General features: G+C 36.0%; 2 protein-coding genes across 15 annotated transcripts in view; both read right to left on the reverse strand.

Moving 5' to 3' along the window:
- Nucleotides 1-9711: 9711 nt before the first annotated feature.
- LOC144445208 (medium-chain acyl-CoA ligase ACSF2, mitochondrial-like) lies at nt 9712-11364 on the reverse strand. The gene has a single exon (XM_078134750.1). The coding sequence runs from the start codon at nt 11362-11364 to the stop codon at nt 9712-9714; it is 1653 nt and encodes a 550-aa protein (XP_077990876.1).
- Nucleotides 11365-13923: 2559 nt separating this feature from the next.
- LOC144445499 (centrosome and spindle pole-associated protein 1-like) overlaps nt 13924-23250 on the reverse strand; it is an 81401-nt gene continuing 72074 nt past the window's right edge. For 10 of the 14 annotated variants that reach the window (XM_078135083.1, XM_078135074.1, XM_078135078.1 and 7 more), the window contains 4 exons: nt 21115-21264; nt 20026-20119; nt 18473-18542; nt 13924-16565 (listed from right to left, as the gene is read on the reverse strand). In XM_078135083.1, the coding sequence (XP_077991209.1) occupies nt 16508-16565; nt 18473-18542; nt 20026-20119; nt 21115-21264 (372 nt within the window). In that variant the 3' untranslated portion in view covers nt 13924-16507. The remainder of the gene's footprint in view (nt 16566-18472; nt 18543-20025; nt 20120-21114; nt 21265-23250) is intronic. The other 4 variants (XM_078135081.1, XM_078135079.1, XM_078135071.1 and 1 more) reach the window with 3 other exon arrangements.

Genomic DNA, 23250 nt, shown 5'->3' on the forward strand with positions numbered 1-23250 from the left:
ATATACATAAACATTTTTGTGACAGGATATATGTGTTGTCTTATTAAAATTATCTGATATAGAGATAATTATGATATTTACCTTGATTGGATATGTTGTATAGTCTTCCAAATATTTTTTAAACGTTCATCCAAGACAGCGAAATTAAACTCTACAGGAGCTCTTCACATCAATTAATTGTTCATCAACTTCTCTCGTATTGTTGATGCACATCTAAAAGGCAGACTTCTCGTCCATACGAATGTATACTGATCTGTCGTCAAGGTATGATAAAGTCGGATGGATTGCAGTGGTTGTGACGCCAGCTTTATATGATTTGCAGTAGTATATACGTAGGTTAGCCTAAGTACTCTTATTTCAAAAAGTAAATTTTCATTTGTCAATTCAAGTTATTAATATTCATGAGAAATTGTTACGTCATTGTTGGACACGTGTACGTCACGAGCTAGTAAAAGCTACTTGTTTACCCGAGACCATATAATAATTGTCGTTCGATTTCAACATGACGGTTTGGAATCATGAGACAAAGTAAAATATGGGTATAGAGACAAGTATTGTAAGACTTCACCCTGAACAACTGAATTCATGATATTAAAATATACATTTAACATTGTGACACTTGACATTATATTTTGTAGTTTTCACCATGGCATGTTCAGCAAAGTATGATAACGTGCGTCATTGATTTGAAGGTGATCCAGTGTTTAGTCTGAGATGTCCAATGGCTTGTACATGGTGTACGTGTCTGTGAGTGTGAAGTGATGTAACTGCTGGGTGAAACGCACCTCTAACCTTTTCAGTGTCTCTATACTAGTAGGGTTCAACTAATAGGGCCCTGAATGCCACATTCTTTTATTTGCATTTTAAACCTTAAATTTTAAACTTTTGTCGTTCGATTTCATCCGTTTCAACTTTGTGTATCCTGTCCATAATTACTTTGCTGAGCTGCAGTGAACCTCTTACTTAAGCCATCGGGGATTTCCTGTCAATCAACCAGGCACGGATATTGTTCACATTTACATTAAAATGACTTTTTTTATGTAGTTAATTACCATATTAGACTATCTGATGACTGGGTGTTACTTGATATTCAAATTAGCACTAAAGTGGTATTTTAGCCTGCCAGATGACTGGTTAGGTGGTAAGCAAGTCTGTTGAATTTTATACATATTAATAGCCAACTGTGACCAGTATTTGTGTACTGTACTATCGTTTCTGTGATAACTTATCACGAAAGCCTGTTGTATGCTGCTGAAGTCTGCATGGAGAAACCCCAAACACTGTCATTCCTTGCAAACACTGCATCCTTCCACGTGATCAAAAATGTGTGGAAAAGAATATTATGAACAGTCGTCAATGTCATGTATTGTTTGGGTACGTGTGTCGTATGGGTCTACTGGAGGTTCACGCTTTGACAAGCAACGAAGAGACTTTTAGATCGAATTTTGTGGGTTGTTTAATTTGCTACATTCAGCTGTCACTAATTATTTCAAAGTTTGTACTCCAGTTTTTTTTTCTCTCTCTCTCTCTCTCTCTCTCTCTCTCTCTCTCTCTCTCTCTCTTTCTCTCTCTCTCTCTCTCTCCAATATTACTTTGAATCATTATTCAGTAATAAAATCTATTAAGCTTGTTACAATTTGACTGTTTCATTTCATAATCGTGTTTTAACTGATTGGAAAATGTATAAATTGAAACTGAGTACATGTATACAAATGATAAATATCTGTAATTGCAATAAATGACTGTTAAAACAGTTATCCTTGACATGTACGGTACCAGAAATAAACTGTTGATAAATGTACCTAGTAGTAATTCCAAGGATATAATAATATAACGTGTTAATGTGCCTTGATTGTAATGCTAGTTTCATAGACCAATAAATCGTAAAATCACAACAATATTGTATCTCCATGACAACATATTATATTGTGCAGAAAATTTGATACAATAAAACTTAAATAATTCCCCACTTTTATACTTATCATCTTAATTTTACGTGACTGCCTATCATGGGAACAATATTCAATTTCTTTCTCACATTACCTAGTTGCAGTTACTATAGTTACAACAACAGATACAGAGAAGTCCTGATTTTTTACACACACAAGTATATCATCTTTTTGAAATAGGCACAATGTACTGAGGAAGTTATTATCTACTGTCAATGACTTCTTTAGTAAACGTTTACTATGGGACAATAACGTCATTTGACATCTACATGCATGTGTGACGGTAACAAATGTGCCATCTGAAACCACTGAAAGCTGTATTGATAAAAAATGTAGAGGTATTTCTTTTTAAAGTGAAAGTAAAGCGTCATATTGCAAGTGGGTATGCGCGCGCGTGTGTTTGTGTGAGAGAGAGACAGAAGGAGGGAGGGAGGGAGGGAGGGAGGGAGAGAGAGTATATTTGTAGGCAGGGTATTTGGCTACCGTGTTTTTCTTACTTAAAATATGGTTTGTAAAACCAGAAATGAGGGAGTTCTGTTTAGAACCAAATGAATATTTCCTAAAGATGTGGTCGCCACTTTGTGTTATTTTTGTCACTCAATTAAGACCACAACAGTCTTGGTTTGCACAAAATGCTCTGTAGATATTTCATTTGAAATACAAAGCATATAGGAATGGGAATTTCCAGATGGCCAGTCTGACTGCAGATCGGAATATTTACAAAATAACCTGTAACACTGAAACTAGCCTGACCTATATATACTTACATAAAGTGTGAAAGGGGTTTAGTCTAGTTACTATACGTGTATCCATTCTCTACGATCTCTCTCTAACGTATTGTGAAACGGACAAATTCTATCTAAAATCTAGCTAAATCTCTTGCTGGGAAGGTTGATCACGAACAGTGCATGCCAGTAGTATAAATCCAACTGACAGGCAGTTGTAATTGGTTACTTCGTTCAGTTTACTACAAACTCAACCACCACCAGTTTGAATGTAAATAAGTGATGTATGGATGTAATAATGTCATCCTGTTTGTGCTCCAATAGCATTAAACTATGTGCTGTTGGTGGTTGTAGAAACAGAATGTTGTGCTGGAAAAATATATTTGGTTATACAGTGGAGCTGATCATAATGCATATAGGACTAGACTATATCTGTATGTAAGCACCAGTACAACACACATACACACAGATGTTTCCCAATATTATTAATAATAATATTGTGTATTCGGTACTGTAGGCAATGGTTCATGGTCACAAAAGTATGTTCAACATAGAATGAATAATTAAATATATCATCTTATTTAGAGTGTTTTTTTTTTCCAAAAAGCTGTTTAAGTATTTCCATGGCAAATAATGTAAGTTTTACATGTAAGTTTTCCAAGGTTTCGATGAGTGAAGGTGTTTGTTGACTGCATTAACAAAATAATTCCCAATCACATGCAGGTGAGAAATAAAATTCAAGAATAAAGTTAGATCTGACCTGTTGGTATTTAGGGCACACTAGTACAAAATGGTACTCATCCTCTACATATTTGCATTATTTTGTGATTTTGACATGTTCCCACTAGTTCCAAATCCTACTGCTACCACATCCCACCACTGCCACCATTGTACAGTAATATATCATATCGATGAAATGCAGTGAATTCACTGTTAGTTGCATACTATGGTTGCACGAAAAAACATTCTAGGATCAGGCGATGGATGGAGGAGCTTGTACAAAATACATTTGATACATTTAATACATTGTTTACATACTATGGTTGCACGAAATGCATTCTAGGATCGAACGATGGTTCAGGGAGCTTGCACGAAATACATTTGATACATACATTTAGTACATTTTTACATAGCTAGTTGCATGAAATACATATAGTACATTTGATACACTCAATACATTTTTTTATCTGTAGAGGATATTTCATGTGCTATAGGAAAACTGACACGCAGAAAAGTAGCAGGCCAGATTCCATCTCATACGAGCACATTATATTCGAAGGTCCCTTTCTTATAGACGCATTAGTTAATCCACAGGGGCTTGGAATTGGCAATTTTTATTTACAAATTTTGTTTTTTGTTCATTGCTTTTTTTTTGGCTTTATAAAAATATATTTTCCCTACAAGGTAATAAAATAAAGTAATGATTTGAAAATCTAGTGTTGTAGGTGTTTTTCTAAATCCTTTTTAACTTCTTCTTTTGCTGGTTTTAATAAACTGGCTTTACTATGACTACCTTATTAATTATTTATGAGTTAGTTCTACTGAGCGCCCTCAACCGGTGACCCTTTCTCGTCCTTTCCTTTTTCATAGTGAGTGGGAACGATGAAGAGATTGAGGACACCCAGTAGTATGTTCTATGGACAAACCTGTCAAATTGCCATAGACACATATGAATATCCTATATTTTTCAGGGTGTACGACAGGGAACCATTCTTTCAACAACTCTTTTCCTGATTTGTACAAACGACCTCTTCGTTGAACGAGAACAGTCACATGACAGTGGCGTCAGATGATACATGGGTTTGCTATTTCTTGGATAGCCTGCTTCAGCAGATGACATTTCAATATTAGCACCAACTCGTTCTACATGCTTAATATTTTATACAACTACTGTTCAACATGGACCTCAAAATGTAGCTTTTTAGTTTTTGGAGAAACTAAAAATTACTTTTTGGAGAAACAGCAAAATCTCTCTAGCCTGGAATCCATGCGGATTGGATTTTTTACATTCGTCTTTCCAATCTCGTGATATGAAAATTTAGAATACAGTAGTTCAAACTCATGTAGTTGGAAATTAGTACAAAACAACTAGTAATAATCGATATATGCTTACCTTTACTTGACTTAACTTGACCTTCCTTTACTTGACTTGACATTACTTGAGTTTACCTACCTTTAGTTGACTTTACTTGACTCTTGACCTGACCTGGAAATTTGGAGGGTGGGCAAGGGGTATTTTCGTACTTCGTAATCGGGCCATTTTATTTATCATTATTATTTTGTAAAACGTTGCAATAAAGTCCGGAAAATCGTAATTCAGTAATCGGCGTACTGCGTAATCAACTGTTTATTTGACTGTAACCAGTAAATATGACACTTTTATCGTACCCATAAAGGAAAAATACATACAACTGTACAGTAATTGTACGATGTTAAATACAAGCAACACTAAATGCGATCCGTCACATGTTCGTATAAACAGGATTTGGTAAAAATAGTAGTCACATCAGAATACAATTCTCTTTTTTTCTTTTTTCTTTATTCCTTGGGGGGGGGGGGGGGGTTCCAAGCCAACGAAGGTCAAAGTTTATCAATGGAAAAGGAAAAATGAATGTTTCTCTTGAACTGGGGAATTTAGAGGTATTAATATTAAAAGTACATGAAAGATCATCCCTTACATTGTCGGACATTGTCATGGGATATTCGCCAGCTCAAGGCAAACATGCAATGTTTTTATATGATTCGCAAGGTCTAATACCCCAAAAGGAGGATTGATGGATGTATGATAAACAGCACGGTAGTTCACTAGTTGTTTCAAAGGTCTTAGACTGTAATTTGATATTTAAGTTTCAGTAATTGTACGTGTATTAATGTTGTACAGCTATAAGCTTTTGGTTAACACCAAGATGTGCATCACCGTTCAAAACTGACCCTACGGTTCCCTGTTCCGAATATATGCGTGTACTGTTCACTGTTTTGATAAATTATACATTGCACACATGTACTATTATAGTGTTATTCATTCACATATTTCTCTGTATGTTCATTGATAAAGCAATAATTTGTTTTGATCAGAAGTGCGTATTTTAATCAGATGATACGTCAATATAGCACCAGAGTGCATACTTGTTCCAAAATGTCAAAATGTTTCAATGGCGGGAGGGGATACTCCCACTCTATCGGCCACCCCGCTCCCTTGTTGTTGTATTGTTTTACCTCCTGCTTTTAGAATTGCCTATATCTCTAAAAACATATTCAAAAGACAATAATTCAAAACAGTTTGTCAAAAATGTAAGGAGACACTGACTGCTCATCTCACCATCGATATATTGTCATGAGTTTTACAAGGAGTGGTAGATGCATTAGAATGCCCTTTCAGCAACTTTCCAGATATAATTGTAAAATGTAAACTCCAGTTTATTTTCTTCGTAAATTGTTTTTTTTTCATCGTAAATGTAAAAAATGAAATTTTATCTTCGCAATTCGTAATTCAACACTTAATTTTTCTCTAAATTGAACTGGGGGACCACCTTGCCCACCCTCATTTTAGAATACTGTAGTTCAACTCATGGAGTTGCATATAGTACAAACATATAAAAAATACCTAGCAGTAAACAATATGCTGAATGAACTTGTACTATCACCACTGAAATCACAAATATAGCCTGGATAAAGAATTTAATTTGTGCTGACTGAAGCAATTAAATGTATTAAACAAGTGAAACAAATTCAGCAAAATGCTTATATCAATCATCATTGTTGAATACATGCACTTCTACAAACCCAATAACTGTGCTTTAAACTTCAGCAACAACTCCGAAGATCACAAAGCTGATGGAATCACCTCGTATCATTTTCATATGAGTAACGAGTAATGCTGCACCCAAATAATATTAGCAGCTTAAGGATTAAATGTCCGATGAAATGATTTGACAATTGAACACACACACACACACACACACACACACACACACACACACACACACACAATGTATTGACAATCTATAACATCGATATATTGCAGTCTAACTCAGAGTATTCAACGCAAAGTATCGACTGCACACATAGTCAATGCAAATTACAAGTACTACACAATATAATCTGATGCATATAAACTTCTGTTTGACTTACGGTTGCTGACCTATTCACTGATGGGGTTCAACCAGATACTTCACCAAAACTGTTCATTTGGCAATATACAGTGCCAAGTCCGAGTATTTTCAGTCAAAGTTCAAAGTTGATATTGTTCAAGAGTGCACACAATTCACTCTACTAGTTCAAACCCATTAGCAAGTCAACACCAAGCACTTTTGAAGATGATGAATGTACATAGGTCTAGACACCAAAGAGCTTCTTTTAGTCTAGGTATTGGAACACATCGAAAACGTGTTACTTTTCCCTTCAATTCCAGTCTGGATAAAATGTCCATTCTTAGAGTACCCTGACTTGGGTCACTCCACAAACTACTATTGCAGTGCACTGTGACTGTAAATATTATCACGAGGACATTCCCAAATCTTGCCGATTAGTAACTCCATTTATCACCACGAGCACAAAGTGTGCAAACCAATGGTTCCGACAGGTGTTACCGTTTTGGACACAGATAATGACTACGTGCACTGACAGAGAATATGAATCTGATTGGCAGAAACTCAGAGTGAATGTGATTGGAAGAAATAAACAGGTGTATAATGAAATAAAGAATGAAATTTCAGACTGAGACACATATATGGACATACAGCAAACAATGAATCATATCCATGCAAGATGGTGGTATGTATGATTATGTCTGATTCTTTCGTCAATTTTAACTATTTCTAATTCTACTCACCGAAATCTAGTACAAGTGAGTTTAACATTGCATAAATCCCACAGAACTGCTTCAACCTGCTAATTCCACACAAAACTGCAAATACAAGCTCAAAGTGGAACTTCAAGCAGGAGCTTTTCCAAGTTCATCGACATCTTCAGTTAGTCGGTATTAATTCTTCTTTCACTCATTTGTAGTGGAGATATTCGCATCAACCCACGACCCTGCTGAAAACGAGTCCGCTGCAATCAGAAAGTAGTATGTTGCGACACCTACGATGTTTGGTTTCATGCCAAATGCGTACACATATATCAACACCCGAGTATCAAAATCTGTCTGACAATGTAATTACTGAATGACATTGTATCACAATCATGCATCTTACCATCAATAACTGATAGTTTCTTTGCTGTTGCCACCAGTGTAGTGATTCAATGCAAATGTACAACAGAACGAAAATCAAGCAACCGGTTCCGACCCTCAAGGTTATGCATATACTACCTTTTTGGAAACTGTCTATCTGAACATCAGAGTATACTGGACATGTTTACTTCACAATCTAATCATACGCCTGCAATATGCAATCGAACGTGTCAATTCTCTGTTTAACTAATTTGCATTGATCATAAACAACTCAGTCATCCGGTAGTACTATAACATGGTAATTCACTACCAACTAATTTACATACAAAAGTAAACACTCACCGATTTACATACAACGTACACATGTTTTGTCTTTGTGTTAATCCTAATGTCCAGGTTAACATACTTTCACTAAACATGTCACCGCTTCATTCTGCATTGTTCTGTTGCTGTTTGCAGTCCTATGATGTACGATCAATATTACAGTAGACACATGGCATGGTGGGCCAAACATGAAATACTTATTTAATCTACCAATATTGTCATTGTTCTCAGGACATTTGGGATGACATTGATAATGCTACCATGGCAACAATGTTTCCTGACTCAACGGAACCCTCGGTCATTACTATAGAGACAGATAATCTAGAGGCGTCGTTCAGTGATGCTTGATCTACACCAACGTTTATTCAACAAACTGTATTTTGATCTGTTCTGTTCGTTACTTTATTTACCAAATGGAGTAGTTTGAAGAGATGGTTTCGCATTGATAATGCCATCGTCATGCCAGTGTGTATTTTGCTGTATTACATTAATTTATTATTATTTGGATAAACCAGTTATTAAGTGAATATTCTGAATTTCAAATGAAACTGCCGATTACTTTACCTTGTTGCGACATTGTATTTCCATTCATTGTGTCATATTGCTGTGTTCAAAACAAACCTCATCATTCACTTTAATTACTTTATAACTGGAGATGACCTTCCAGATTAATTTCGGAAATTCCGATGGCTTTTGGAAAACGTCTCTTTTATCACATTTCAAGGCAAAGCAAGCATTAAACACAGAATGTATATGTCCTAATATTACTTTATCTTTATATTCATCTTTATTTTGTGGAAATTGATCAACGTATAAAATTCAACTTTAATTTTTTAGATCTAGACTGTGCGCTACATATGTGGTAATATTAAGCGACAGCGCAGCCAACGGTGACATAGGACAGGAGAGTTTTTTGTGGGACATATATTGTTTCTGGTACTGTATTACTATTTGGAGTCGAACAGTCACGTTATCACCACACAGCAAATGCCTTGCATGTCATTCTTTGATGTGGAGATCCTTATTGGAGGATAAACAATGCGTAGACGTGTTAATCCCAGGCTTCATACTGAAGAGTAGAACAATTTTGATTAACTTCTTTAAATTTATAAACGGAACTTTCAACTTTTGCCCCACAGTACTAGTGCAATATATGCGAAGAATGTTCGCCATTGATTGTGAAATACCCAAGTATTTCCATGACATATGTTCTGTAACTAGTATGGTAGATAATATAGTGTATATGTATATCTACAGTTATGTTTGAGCGTCACTCCAGGGGACAAGAACAAATTCCACAAATTTTTTCTTCCAACAAAATCCAAAAACACAATGACCCCTATCCAAAATTTTCATAACAGGGTGAACCATTACTACCAATTTCGAAAACAGGGTGAACCCCCTACTAATCACTAACACTCCATCCATAAAACTACTGTGAAACAACTGTTTAAAGAGCCCCAAGTCACAAATATCGATGTTTTGACGTTTTTCATTTGTTTTTAATCCTCTCTGTGAATTTCAAGTTAGTTCCCACGACTCACTTATCAAGTTGAAGTCTTTTACAGGCGTCCTTTGCTAACTCTGTACGGTTGATCTTTCCTGTTGGGGCGGAAGGGAAGCTGTCAAAGACCAGCACGTACTTTGGAACGTGGAACTCCACCATGATAGGACGTACATATTGCATGATGTCCTCAGCTGTTGTATCTGTTCCACCTTCAAGGCAAACACACGCACAAATTTCTTCCACCATCCGTTTATCTGGGACTGACACAACCTGTGCAAGTTTAACGTTCGGATGCCCCACAAGGATTCTCTCTATCTTCGTGGGGTAAATATTCTGCCCTCCTTTAATGATTATGTCTTTTTGCCGACCCATCACGTGTAGACAAGCATCTTCCTCCATCAGACACAGGTCACCAGTGTGATACCAACCACTGTTATCGATAACTTCTTTAGTTTTCACTTCGTCACCTTCATATCGCAGGAATAAATAAGGAGACCTAATACACAGCTCACCCGTGGTATTTAGGGGCACTATCTCACCATTTTGATTAATAATCTTCACTTCTTGATGATCGAGTGGATAACCTACAGAGTCATACTTCTCTGGATTGAAATTGTGGGTTATTCCACCGGTTTCTGTTGATCCTAGAATGTTGAATAGGTGAGGTGTGATCAGCTCTCTCACCTTGTCGAGAGCTTCTTTGGGAGCTGTATTGCCAGACACATATAGTTTCAGGGAATTGAAATCATAATGTTGGATATGTGAACTGCTGATAAAATTAAAGAGGTGTTGAAACATCATAAATGCCACTGTGACTTTCTCTTTCTGGATCAAATCTGCCATTACAAATTCATTAGCTGTAATAGATGGTACAATAACCTTGAATCCCCAAATAATTCCAATCATGGTCGACATTTGGCCAGCAGTATGTGAAAATGGACTACCAGACATATAACAGACCTCTTCGGAGCTTGCTGATGAGTAAAACCGACCAACTGTGTATACATTTTCCATGACACACCTATGTAACATGACAACTGCTTTCGGTATCCCTGTGCTTCCCGAAGTGAACAATATTGTCATTTCATCATCTTGTTGGACCAGTTGCCGAATTTTTGTAGCTCGCTGAAAATCATCCTCGTTCCCTAACATCAGAACATCTCCGAATCGAAACATACCAGCCTTCACTTCCTCCCCAAGATGAATGAGTCTACGAAGGGTTGGAAGAGTGTGTGGTGAACCTCCAATTACGGTTGGTGATATTTCTCTCAAAACAGTTACCTGGTCGCCTGAACCAATAACCATAGTTGTAACTCTTGTGTTATTAATAAGATATTTCATATACTTAGCGTTATATCCAACCTGGAATCGAACACATGTCATCTTGATGTACGCAGTTGCATATTGGGTAACGATCCATTCGTATCGATTTTCACACCAAATACCAACTCGATCTCCTGGTTTGAGACCCAAGTGCAGAAGACCAGCCGCCATCTTGATGACGTCACGTCGAAGCTCTTCGAAGGTGACCCGTTTCGTTCCTAACTCAGAGGCAAATACGAAAGCTTCTTTGTTTTGAAAATTCTCTGCTGCTTGATCCAAAACGTCACATAATGTCATACCAGTATATGGAACAAATGAGGCAGTATGAAGATAACTTGTCCTGGGTTTGTGAGACCTAGCCATTGTAGTTGATTTCTGTAGAATGAAATATTCTGAAGTCAGTCTGACATGTAAAGTCTGGATTGTATTTTTTTTATCAGATGTGAACTGAAAGTGCTCCCAGATGTAAGTTTAACAAGAAACGTCTGCATTAACAAAATCATTTGATATTAATATCTTTATGCTGCTACTTATAGTCAATTTGCCTGAAATTTTACCACAAAGTATGGAAAGTGTAGTCTATATATATAGCTACGCACAACCTTTAGTTTTCCCCTTTCAAGACAGGACATCCATGGCTACAGTTTATATATTGGAATAGTGCAGTAGTAGTAAGGAGTGGACAACTGAAGTACATGCTGTCTGTGCTGTGCATAAGCTTACCAAAAGAGCCCCACCATGCACCACTGGCTTAATGTTATGTATGAGGTGGACTGAGAGAGTGTACTCTCATGATCATACCTTGGATGAATTATACTGTCAGTATAATTCCTCCAAGATCATACCAATACGAAAATTCGCATTTGTTTACGTTTACGTTTACTCTGACCTATTACGCACTTGACCTTCATCTTTGTTTATAGGTATTGTCAGACAAAGTATACATACCACTTTCACTGCGCAGCTCCCGGGAAACACCGTGGGTAACTTTAAGGACACAGATGGAACCTTGTCTCACACTCTGGACAAGTTTTATGCTAGGTGCAAGGACGTGGCCAAATAAGTATTTAGTTGACACGCACGATAGCGTCGTGTAACACTGAATAAACAAAGCGGTGGTGATAAGCGTTTCTATCAAAAGTTGACCCAGTGTTTGACATTTGCAGGATTAGCTGTCCTCTACCTGAGCTAATGCTAACGTTTGTGCATCGGGTCATAACCAACTCCTTGCCTGTGTTGCTTCTGAAGTCTTGTCAGTAATGAACAATGGTTTTTTTTAGAAGGTGTAATTTCCCAAGTTACATCGTATAGGGAGAAATTAATGTTTTGTTGTAGTGGGAGGGCGTGGGGATGGTATATTACTTGATTTTAATTGGTAGAAAAGTTGGGGAGTGCGTCAGTCTACTCATTGCCACGTTCACAGCTACAACCAAATTGTTTGGCTCTATAATTGAAATAAAAATTGCATTTGTATTTGCATTACTAGGCTTTACTCCTGTCATTTTAAATACCATTTAAGGCACTTTTTTGTGGTACTTGTAGGTAATCAACCGCTTTTCCAGAGTATTTTTTCCTTTTTTTTTTTTTATAAGAAAGGTATTTAATCACTGATTTTTGGAGCGAGGTTCCTATAGGTTTTGTTGCATTTGGGGATGTATCTGTGTAAACCTTCTTGAGTTTGTATTCTGGTTTATGGACTGTGAATAAAACACGACAGCGTAGCCACACACTGAGTTGTATGTGTATGTCTATTTATTGCCCGGGGTTGAATGGGCTGACATTGTGTAGTTCAAGCAAAACCAGTCCAGCAAGCAAAGTCAGAAACCATATGCCTGAATATGGAAGTATAAGGGAAGTCTCAAAAGTCTGAAGATGAACGGCACGAGTACAGCCCGGAGTTTGCCAACATCACGATGAGAACTTAAAAATAGTTGGAGCAAGTATCCAAAAATAAGTCATACTACGTGCACCATTGATGAAGTAGTGACTGCACAGTAGGGCATAACATAACTGTTACCATTAAAAGAACGGTAAACATTTAAAAAAAACGAGTTTTACACATGGGTGTTTTATCCCCTAATACATCCATGCCCAGACAACTGGTCTGTGGGCAAAATAAGACAACATATTTGTTTCCGCTAAAATGACCAGAAAATAGGGTAGGTAGGTCGGAATTTTAATTCATTTAAAAAGCCAAAAAAAAAAAAAAGTGACCATAGATGAGGCAGATGCATGAAGGTGTACGCGGAAATAGAATTGTTATCATTTTGACATTTTGCATGTAAAAACTGTTTAGGGTCGGTTGGGTTACCGGGCACTATTTTTAGTACGGAATTGTTATCATTTTGACTTTTTGCATGTAAAAACAGTTTAAGGTCAGTTGGGTTATCGGACACTATTTTTAGTACAATTCAACTGACAAGGTTCAGTGGTGCTGTAGGCATGGAACGGTGTCTGTACGTGTGGACGACTTAAATAGCGCCAATAGCGTTGTAGCACAACACAGTTTTTAAAAATATGTATCCACATGCTGATCCATGCTTGGTATAGGTGTTCATTTGTTGAATGACAATCCAGTCCTGTTGTTATCTTTGCACTATGTGCGATCATTTGGCTGTTACTATGGGCATGATCATGTTCATTGTTGCTAGACGTAAATTTGCACACACATTTTGAATGTTTGTTCACTAGTCTGTGAATCCCCGATGTTATCTTTGCAATACATGTGATCATTTGGCTGAAGCTATGGGCGTGGTGTTGTTGCTAGGTATATTTGCATACACGAGAGAGAGAGAGAGAGAGAGAGAGAGAGAGAGAGAGAGAGAGAGAGAGAGAGAGAGAGAGAGAGAGAGAGAGAGAGAGAGAGAGAGAATAATATAAATAATTGCCTCAAATTTATTCATTGCATTATAATTGTGCAAAGTTAATTTTTATTAGAACTATCTCCAGGCTTATTTACAATAAAAACTGTATATTAAAGTAGTCTTCACAAAATACGAGTAGAGAATGACTGGATAATTGAACAAAGACATTCAATCAGGTACAACAGAAGAAACAAACTACATTAAGCTTGTCCTACCCACATCACTAATAATGGGTTACTCCATACAATATACCATGCTTGGGTTAAACCAAACAATGAACGTATTAGGGGTGGTTTGATGAAAGGAGGGCAATTGATATAAGAAATGTTAATCAAAGACAAGGAGTCAGATCCATCTGCAGTCTGTAAGGTATGCCATGATGGGTGTCCTCACACAGCGGTCAACCCCTTGAACTACATGGCATATCTTACAGTCCATCCAATGTATCTGGTATATCAAATACAAAACTTTACACACAACAGAGTTTTGTAACAATAAATACGATAATATTTTCTATACAGTAGCAGTGAATTTCTTAAGGCTTACTTATTTACACTTGTTATATAATGATTGAGACCATTTGACATCTCCTGTCCGACTGAACAAGGGAAACATTACTCGTAAGTAATAAGAACAATTGGCCGTGTTACAAGAACTAAAACTGCTTTACTGATCTGATAAATGTATGTAAGGATCCAAGAATGCCTTTGACATCCATATGTACCTGGCAAGGCAAGGCACAGAAGCTCTCTAGAAGACCCATGTTTAACTGTGTTTCTCTTCTTTGCCTGCTATTGATGTGTAAATCTAAAACTTCAAAGTGTAATTAATAGTATATAAAAAAACAAATAAATTATGAGTTTTCTTGCAGCCTGTGACAAGTACCATACAAGATTGGAAAAAATTCATATGCAAGCTTATAGTCTTTTCATTAAGTTTTGTTGTCCCTAAAAGATTTCTTTGAAAGTTTCTTACAAAACTTTCATTAAATTGTACTTTCATCTCCATAAGGGACATAAACATTTTATGAGTTTGCTAACAAAAATATTTTAGATTAAACAATTATGTACAAAAAAAATCTTTCAATATTTTAGGTCACCATTGGTAACAAAGTGGACAGTGGGAGAAAATTCTAATATTTACATTAATTGCAACTGTCAGTAAAAGGTAATTTCTAGATTTCTAGCTGATGTAAAATATACATTTCTGTTGGGATGACCACATAAGTATTTTTCAAGGTGGATGATTACTTCAAGTACCATGGCATATGTATCGATTTTAAGCTCAAGTTTGGTGGATAATTTGCTTTCCAAAAAAAAAAAAAAAATGACTCCTTAAAAAAGTGTACAAAACTGATAACCAAGATAATAAGATCTTCTAAGGTTTAATTACAACCTTGGGGTTAGAGCATTCACGTTATGAATAATATGTCTAAATGCAAACTGTAAATAGAGTGTACACTGGTGGAGATGCAAACTGAAAATAGAGTGTAGCATACCATAAGTAGTTAGTTTGAAGTACATGGCATAAAAAGTGAGTTTTTATAGAAAGACCAAACAATGGTTTCTCTATATATGCAGAATAAACTGTCTTTGGTAATTCACGAGTCACCATCCCTCTAGCTTGGCGGTATATGGGGAGACTTATACCTCCATCCTTCTAACTAGTCTTTCTGACAAATATCATGATACTAGTCACAATCTGTCTTGGATTGGATGTGGTGTTGTTAGACAGGTTTTCTGGGCGAAGCTTCTGGTTTAAGGACTCCACATGGTATGATCTCTATGACAAATTAATTTAATAATCAAACATTGTTCATAGAGTATAATATCAGGAGTAACAGGTCTCTGATCTCATCCAAACTTGTCTTGACATACAAGTTCAAGTCCATGGTGCTGCCAGTCCTGTCAGTGTCACACCAAAGATAACCACAGCAGAAGCAGGCAAATTGTCCTGCACTACTTTCCTATTTCAACTCTCATTATCATTGCCACATGCAAAGTTGTACCTCGTCTTCATCAAAAATTAAGAGGCACTGTTGTGTTTGAAAATTTATATCTGAACACATCATCTTAAACCATCACATGCTTGGTGATAAGAAGTCCACACAAGGTATCTGTGACTCATTGCTTGCTCCTTTCATTGTTTCAGAATATTTTTTAAGATATATGTAGCAAATCCCTTCCTAACATCCATCTCTGTTACAGCAGTCAGGGTGTTTTTGAACTATCTTCTCTCTTCACCTTGTTCCCAAACTAATCTCCTAACATAACTTGATCAACTTCAAACATCTTTCTTCATTCATCCTCTCTTAAAATTGCAGCCATGATATATTTACATTACATGTTGACAACCAAACATGTCAACATTGTATCAGTCTATCATCTAATATTTCTTGTTTTTTCTTGAATATCTTCATCTCTATATCAAATCTCAAGGTACATAAGTCTAGACGAAACAGCATATATATATACCAGAATAATTATAGTGGCTAAGTCTTTGGTTCTCAACACTGGTAAATGATAAATACTGGTAATTCTTCCCTCAGATCCTGGTGAACACCATCCAGATACTGAGACAGTCACCGGGGATGTGGTTGGCTTCATATTAGCTTTAGGTTGGTATCATTGGATGGTGTGGTTTTAGGCATCTACCATACTGGGACGTAGCCAAGCATCCTGGCTAGTAGCAGAAGGTGGTCTGTGGTATAAATTATATCATAAAGTTAAATGGAATCTTCTTTTTTTAAATTTGAAAAATGTTATAGATTAAGTCCTGAGGATAAGAAATAAATCAAAATGGTGAGACATGAGCCAAGATTAATTTTTCCAGTTGGTTCTAAGAAGTAATTGTATAAGTCATATAAAAGTTGAAGATTTTTTATCCAGTGACATAGTCATTGTAACATTTGGGAGTGAATGCAAAGTTCCAATGAGGGTTTCTTTTTTTGTCAAACACCAAACTTAGTACTGGTCAAATGAATGAAAAATTACATCTGAATTTTTGTATTACTATCGGTGTCCTCCAGAGCAGAGGGCCTCATAGTTGACTATATTCAAATCAAATGATTGGTTTGAATTGGTATGATAGCAGGAGTTTTATGGATAAACTCAGTAATACTGTATTTTTATTGGTTTGGCTCCAAAAAATCAGCAAAACTTAGGAAATCTTGATTTTTCGTTCAACTTGCTCAAGTGTCTACAACCAAGTTATCATGAATTGTTTAATGTTTGCTTTGGTTACTCTAGGATCACTACCACACAGTGATATTTATCGAGAGATATTCAAAGCATTAGAAGAATTGCCACAAGCAGATAATAAGGCTGCATTTGATTGGTTGACACAGTCACATTCTAAAACAAAGACAGCATACAAACCAATCAGTACTTGGTTTGCATTGTAGACTAGCGAGTACAAAATACAATATTTCAAGCCATAATTCAGAGAGAAAGCACTGCAAACGTTACTACAAAGTTATATCTACTAAGAATGGAAAAAAGAAGGAAAGTTAGTGTTGCGATTTGATGAGAAGTACTATTTCCTACAAACAGAAAGTACAAGGCAAATTGTAAAAAGAATTGTGAATTTCTAGAAGTGATTTATGTGGATACAATTTTGCACTAAGAAGAAAGTGTTCACATAACTCACAGCAGCAGTACAGTTATTGTGTTTAAGATAATTTTAAAGACAAACTAAATGAGAACAGATTGATTACATTCAATAAATCCATGGATATGCAAGGGTGAAAGTGAAAAAAAGAGGAAAATCATGCATATTAGTGATTAACTACAATAAGTATACATAAGGGTGCACTTTGACCTTAACCTTAATGAGCCAAAATACAAAAAAAAATGTGTGTCTCCGATAACCTGGCCGAACATAGTTTTAAGCCTAAACATATTTGAAGCATTTAAAACAAAATGTTAGGAAATTCTATGGCTTCTTGACCTTCATTTATGTCTGTTTTCTTTCCCCAATGATGCCTGTACACATTTTATCAAACTATCACAGAAGGGGTATTGTTTTTGGGTTGAAACAAAAAGAAAAACAATTAAAAATGTAAGAATAAAAAAAAAAATGATATCAAATTAAAATCCCAATCTACATGTACCTACTCTATTTTCTGAGGCCATGTATTGGAAACACACAATTATTTTTTTTTCTGCCTTACCAGTAGTCATGGAGTATGGTAGTTTGCATGTATCTATCAATTGTGGGTGTCTTTCAATCTACTATTGTCTATTGTTTACACTGTTAAATGTATGGAATAAGATTGGAGAGGGTGGGATTGGACGGAGTAGGGTATCACAGGATGAGGGATTTTGAGTGGAGTGGGATAGGGTGAGATGTTTTGGCATTACTTTTTTATGGACTTTACCTTGGTATAATCAACTCGCTTCCCTAGATATTTCCCATAATGATAATGAGTATGTGTTTTGTAAGAAAATGATACAACATGCTTTTCATATGAAAACTTTCACAGGTGAAAATGCCAATTTTCTGGATGATATACCTTAGGGAGTGCTAAACATATGAACTAGAATTCATAAAATTGAGATAATAATTGTATTTATGAAATGGTCAAAAATATATAATTATATATTTACCTGTCGTGGCTAGACTTTGTCATAAATCTTTTCAACACCTCATCTGGATCAGCGAGGGAGTCCCCATCAGCTGAAAAATAAATAAAAACAAACAAAAGCAACTAGGAGAGAGTGTCCACACACAGAGAGAATAGAAATGAGCTAGTAGGAGAAATGATATTGTTAGTAATTTCTATGACATTACATTGATAAATATGAAATTTACTGAACTGTTTATGAATGGTATGAACTAATACCTGATGGGCATAATGACAGCTGACAAAAATCTTCATTCAACAGTTAATTTTGTATGCTCAAACTAGCAAATCATATGGCTTGATTCAGAAATTGTCTTTCAGTTTAGTTTTAATAATGCTCACATCATGAATTTCACTTCAAACATTTGTATGTGTACTGTGCACAACCATGCAAATTTGCCTTTCACTTTTAGTAAATAAAGCTCCTAATCTTATCACCTATTTTATCTCCTGAACATTTACAATTATTTCTTGCATGCATTGAATGGACCATTATCATTGGTTTAATAATGATACCGGGTAAAGACTACAAAAAATCCTTGTTTGAGGAAAATATATTTGTCTCTTGCTTTTGATGTTACCGTCTTAAAATTGTCATAGCTTTGTTTTTTTAAGCTAGTGGGATGCAATCAATTAAATATTCAAAGATGACTAATTGACCAATATAATGTTCAATGCCAAAGATATGAATTATAACAGATGAGAGAATAAATTTACTGCATATTTAGAAATCACTGCAAACACTTGATAATACTTCTGTCATCCGTACACTGTTGGTTTAGTCCTTCCCCTGTCAAAGGGAAGGATGCCTGTTGTTCAGGGATGAGGGTGAGTGGTTTAGTAAACAATCAAACCACCAACAAACAAACAAACAAACAAGATGTTAATGATATTAGGGCAGATTGCCTTGATAAATATTCTACAATGTGTTTTTCTGAAAAAAATTGTACGATAACTTGCATATCTGAAAATTTGACTACATTTTGATATTTGGAGTAACATAAATGACAGAATATCCAAGTCTGTTTTGATCAAATATATTCGGATTGTATGAGACATGAGCCATTATCTTCCCACATCATGTTCAGTATGGATATTTGATTTTTGTGATTTTCTAAATTCCCTCAATTGCCTGAGTAATTATGATCATGGTTTATTGTGAATGAAAAATGGTAAAAAAAGAACCTTGCTTTGAATTAACATGTTCAGTGTTTTTGCTAAGGGCTAGGAATCCCGGGTACAGAAATGGGGAAATTTGGTACAACTGGCATAGTTTCTCATATAGTATACCCTGATCTTTTGTGGGGAAAAGTGGTAAAATGAAGGGGGAACTCAGGTAGATGTTACCTATTTCTCACCCTTAACAAAAACACTGTGTTCCAAATGTGAATTACTGATGACATCACCACGTTTGTGAAATTAAGAGACATGAAGGAACCACAATGGTTTGTAGGGTCACTGGCATGTCACACTGATAACATCAACTAATGTTTAAATTCTCTGCTTTTGACAGAAATACAAAATACTGTCACCTACCTTCAAGATGTTTTAGTTTTTGAAGTCTTTCTTTATTTCGCTTTGCCAAAGAATCTACATCAAAGCTAGTTACAGAACCCATGGGATCTGCTTGCTGTCAAATTTAAACAAAGAATCGTGAATTTTTACATAAAATCATAACTTATATTTTTTATGAATTTTGAGATCATTTTCATTTACAGAAATTAATTTCATCATTGCATCTGTTTCATCCTGACCTAATGATTTGCATATCATGAATATTACAGTAGAAATGGTGTTGACTTGGTGGGACATACATACAGTATGATGTTTTTGACAATGATAGACACAATTCAACTCTAGACTAACAACAGCAGAGACACCACATACACAGTAGGATTCTTTTAACCAATCACATTGAAAAGTGATAAAGCTACTACAGTAGAAATGATGTTGCCTTGGTGTTTCACACACCTGACATGACATCTTTACACACACTTGGACCATGACCACTTTCAATACAAAAGAATCATTTGTCAAATACTATTTTCAGGGATTTGATTTTCACTGAAAATATAGTCTGTGTTGACGAGCTAACCTTCTCTAATTTGGGAAGGTGTGTATAGTAAGAAGTATTTTCAAGGAATTTTATTTCAGTGGAAAACCACACCAGTGAAAACAGGGAAAATGAATTCCAAGTTAAAATATTCTATTTCACAGTATATGTGTGCCATACTCAGTGAGGATGTAGCAATGTACAAACTGTAGTCAAGTTATCATGATATTGATTAACAACTGGTGTCATTAGTTGATTGCATAGTAGAGATATCCTTGGCATTTTCATACATATAAGAATGACTGAGTGGGTCCTTTATAAGTTGTATCCTAAAACCAAGTTTGAGTTCAGTGAATTGTAAATTATGGTTAAGTATGCTTCGATAAGTAGAATACTTTGAGCATCAAATTACATGTAAATCTACTTAAGCAGTGAACTGGAAAGTCAACTATTTGCTATGGTCTCACATCACCCAATATTACAACATTAGATTCTACATGAGACAATTGGAGGAAGAACTGACCACAAAGTTACTTTTTATGGACCATGACTCTATTCTAAGTAAGTCCTACCTTTGTTGTTGGTGGCGAGTCCAAAGCACGTCTTCGTTGTCGGGCTGAGGATGGTTTATAACCTAGTGGACTAGGGATCTCTGTCTCTCCTGTATTGGCATTCACAAATGCACTCTCTGACGGCAGAGGCATAGACGGGGACTCTCTCCCCTGCACACATACACACAACGGGATTACAGGATAGAGGGAGCAATATTATTAGTTATTGGTATAAAGGCATGGTGACAAGAAGTCATACAAGGTGTAAATGTTGGTGGGTATGTACAGCAATGGTAGAGCAACTGAGCAGAATATTGCCATTTCAATTTACAAGCAGTAAGCTACGTAATATCGTTGTTGGTTTTTCTTGAATGAGTGTAAGCATTAGAGAATGTACTAGCATAACAATAAAGCTGGGTTGGAGCATGAAGTGCAATGGTAGAGATGCTGTACATATCATAATAATTGTTACTTTGAAGCAGAGAAAGTTTCATTTTTTTCGTAACAGCCTGCAAGGCATATTGCTTAGGGCGGCCCTTTTTATTTTTCTGTTTCTCATCTCCCGACCGACCCTAATTTGCAGCTCCGACATCAGAAAAAAAAAGTTTTTTTATTTCCGACCGACCCCTGAGCACAGCAAAATTGTAAGGTTCCCCATGGCGTCTTAGGCCAGTTCTGCCGAGGCCACGACCTTGCGACATTGGCCCCCTAAAATTACAAATGAAGCAACAATTTTCCCACCTTGCGTCGCTTTGGCGCATTCATTTTACGGCAGACATCAAAATTATCTAAGTCCACGGCCGGACCAGGCCAGGCTCTGACTCGACGTGAATCCCACAAGAAGTATACTGACTGCGTAAGGGAAAGTTTTGTTGACATCATATAAGATACAGTGACAACGCGCAGTTCTATTGTTAACATAAAAAATGCCACAAAAAGATCAACTTTGATAAACTTAATCTACAAATTAAAACATTAGAGGGATTAGATGAGACGTCGAAATGGACGTCTCTCGTCACATGTTTTGTCTACTGTCACTGTCGTGACCTCTGACCTAATCACTGACGTGCGCGAAACACTGAACTTGCTACCGGAACATCTATCTGCCATGCCACAGCTCAGAAGCCTTCGTGAACCAAATTTATGGGACAGGTTGTGATTTTCATTTGTTGATGGGTTAAATTAAATGAGTACATGTGTATTTTGATTCCGAAAAAGCTGTGTTAGGGGATCGTGTTGCATGATGTTGACAGTGCTAGTGACACATGTGTTGGGCACTGAATCAATGCGTAATCACTGGCATGGCCACTATAGACGGCCGATGCATGTGCGCCCGGTCAGACATGAAGAACGAACTTGTTGTGCAAATCAGAAAAAAATTAATGTAATATTTACAGAGCATCCCAACTTTGACTTTGTTGATAGTTTTAGTTAAAGATTCAAGTTCTGAGTTTCAAGGACACCTAATGTCAGCTTTCCGTATCATTGCAAGTTTACGGTACGTAACTATGCTGTCATTTGATATAGCAGGACCAAATCATGATACACAGCCAGTAACGGTTAATTAATAAAAAATAAATTATTTTAAAGTTTGTTTGACTATTATTTGTAAGTTTTTCGTTCACATTTGGTACTTTTTAAAGTCAGGGATTTTTTTTCTTCAAAATGTCATGAATTTGAAGAGGGAATGATAAACACAGCAGTGTACTAACAATTTTAAAAATGAAACAAGTGGTTACAAGTTTAGGATTTCTCAAAGTTTTTATTCAATCATATGTTCACTGTGACTTATTTTGAAGTTGGTCATTGTCCTTGTCTGAAAAAAGGGAATTATAAATTTTAGCACTGCTATTCATTGATATTCAGATTAAAAATTGTGACTACCTGGCTGTCCAATCTTTCTAAACAATATATCATATATATATATATATATATATATATATATATATATATATATATATATATATATATATATATATTGAGGGTAGAAGAAAATCAAGTCGGGTTTTTCGTCTCTACAAGCCTGTTTCGTGAGTAAATCACTCGTCAGGAGATGTTGATGTACATCAACATCTCCTGACGAGTGATTTACTCACGAAACAGGCTTGTAGAGACGAAAAACCTGACTTGATTTTCTTCTACCCTCAACATATACTC

The sequence above is a fragment of the Glandiceps talaboti genome, chromosome 14 (genome assembly GCF_964340395.1).
Source record: "Glandiceps talaboti chromosome 14, keGlaTala1.1, whole genome shotgun sequence".
Classification (NCBI taxonomy): Eukaryota; Metazoa; Hemichordata; class Enteropneusta; family Spengelidae; genus Glandiceps; species Glandiceps talaboti.

Excerpts from the sequence above, each read along its gene's own strand:
- LOC144445208 (XM_078134750.1), bottom strand. The coding sequence starts at position 11,364 with ATGGCTAGGTCTCACAAACCCAGGACAAGTTATCTTCATACTGCCTCA.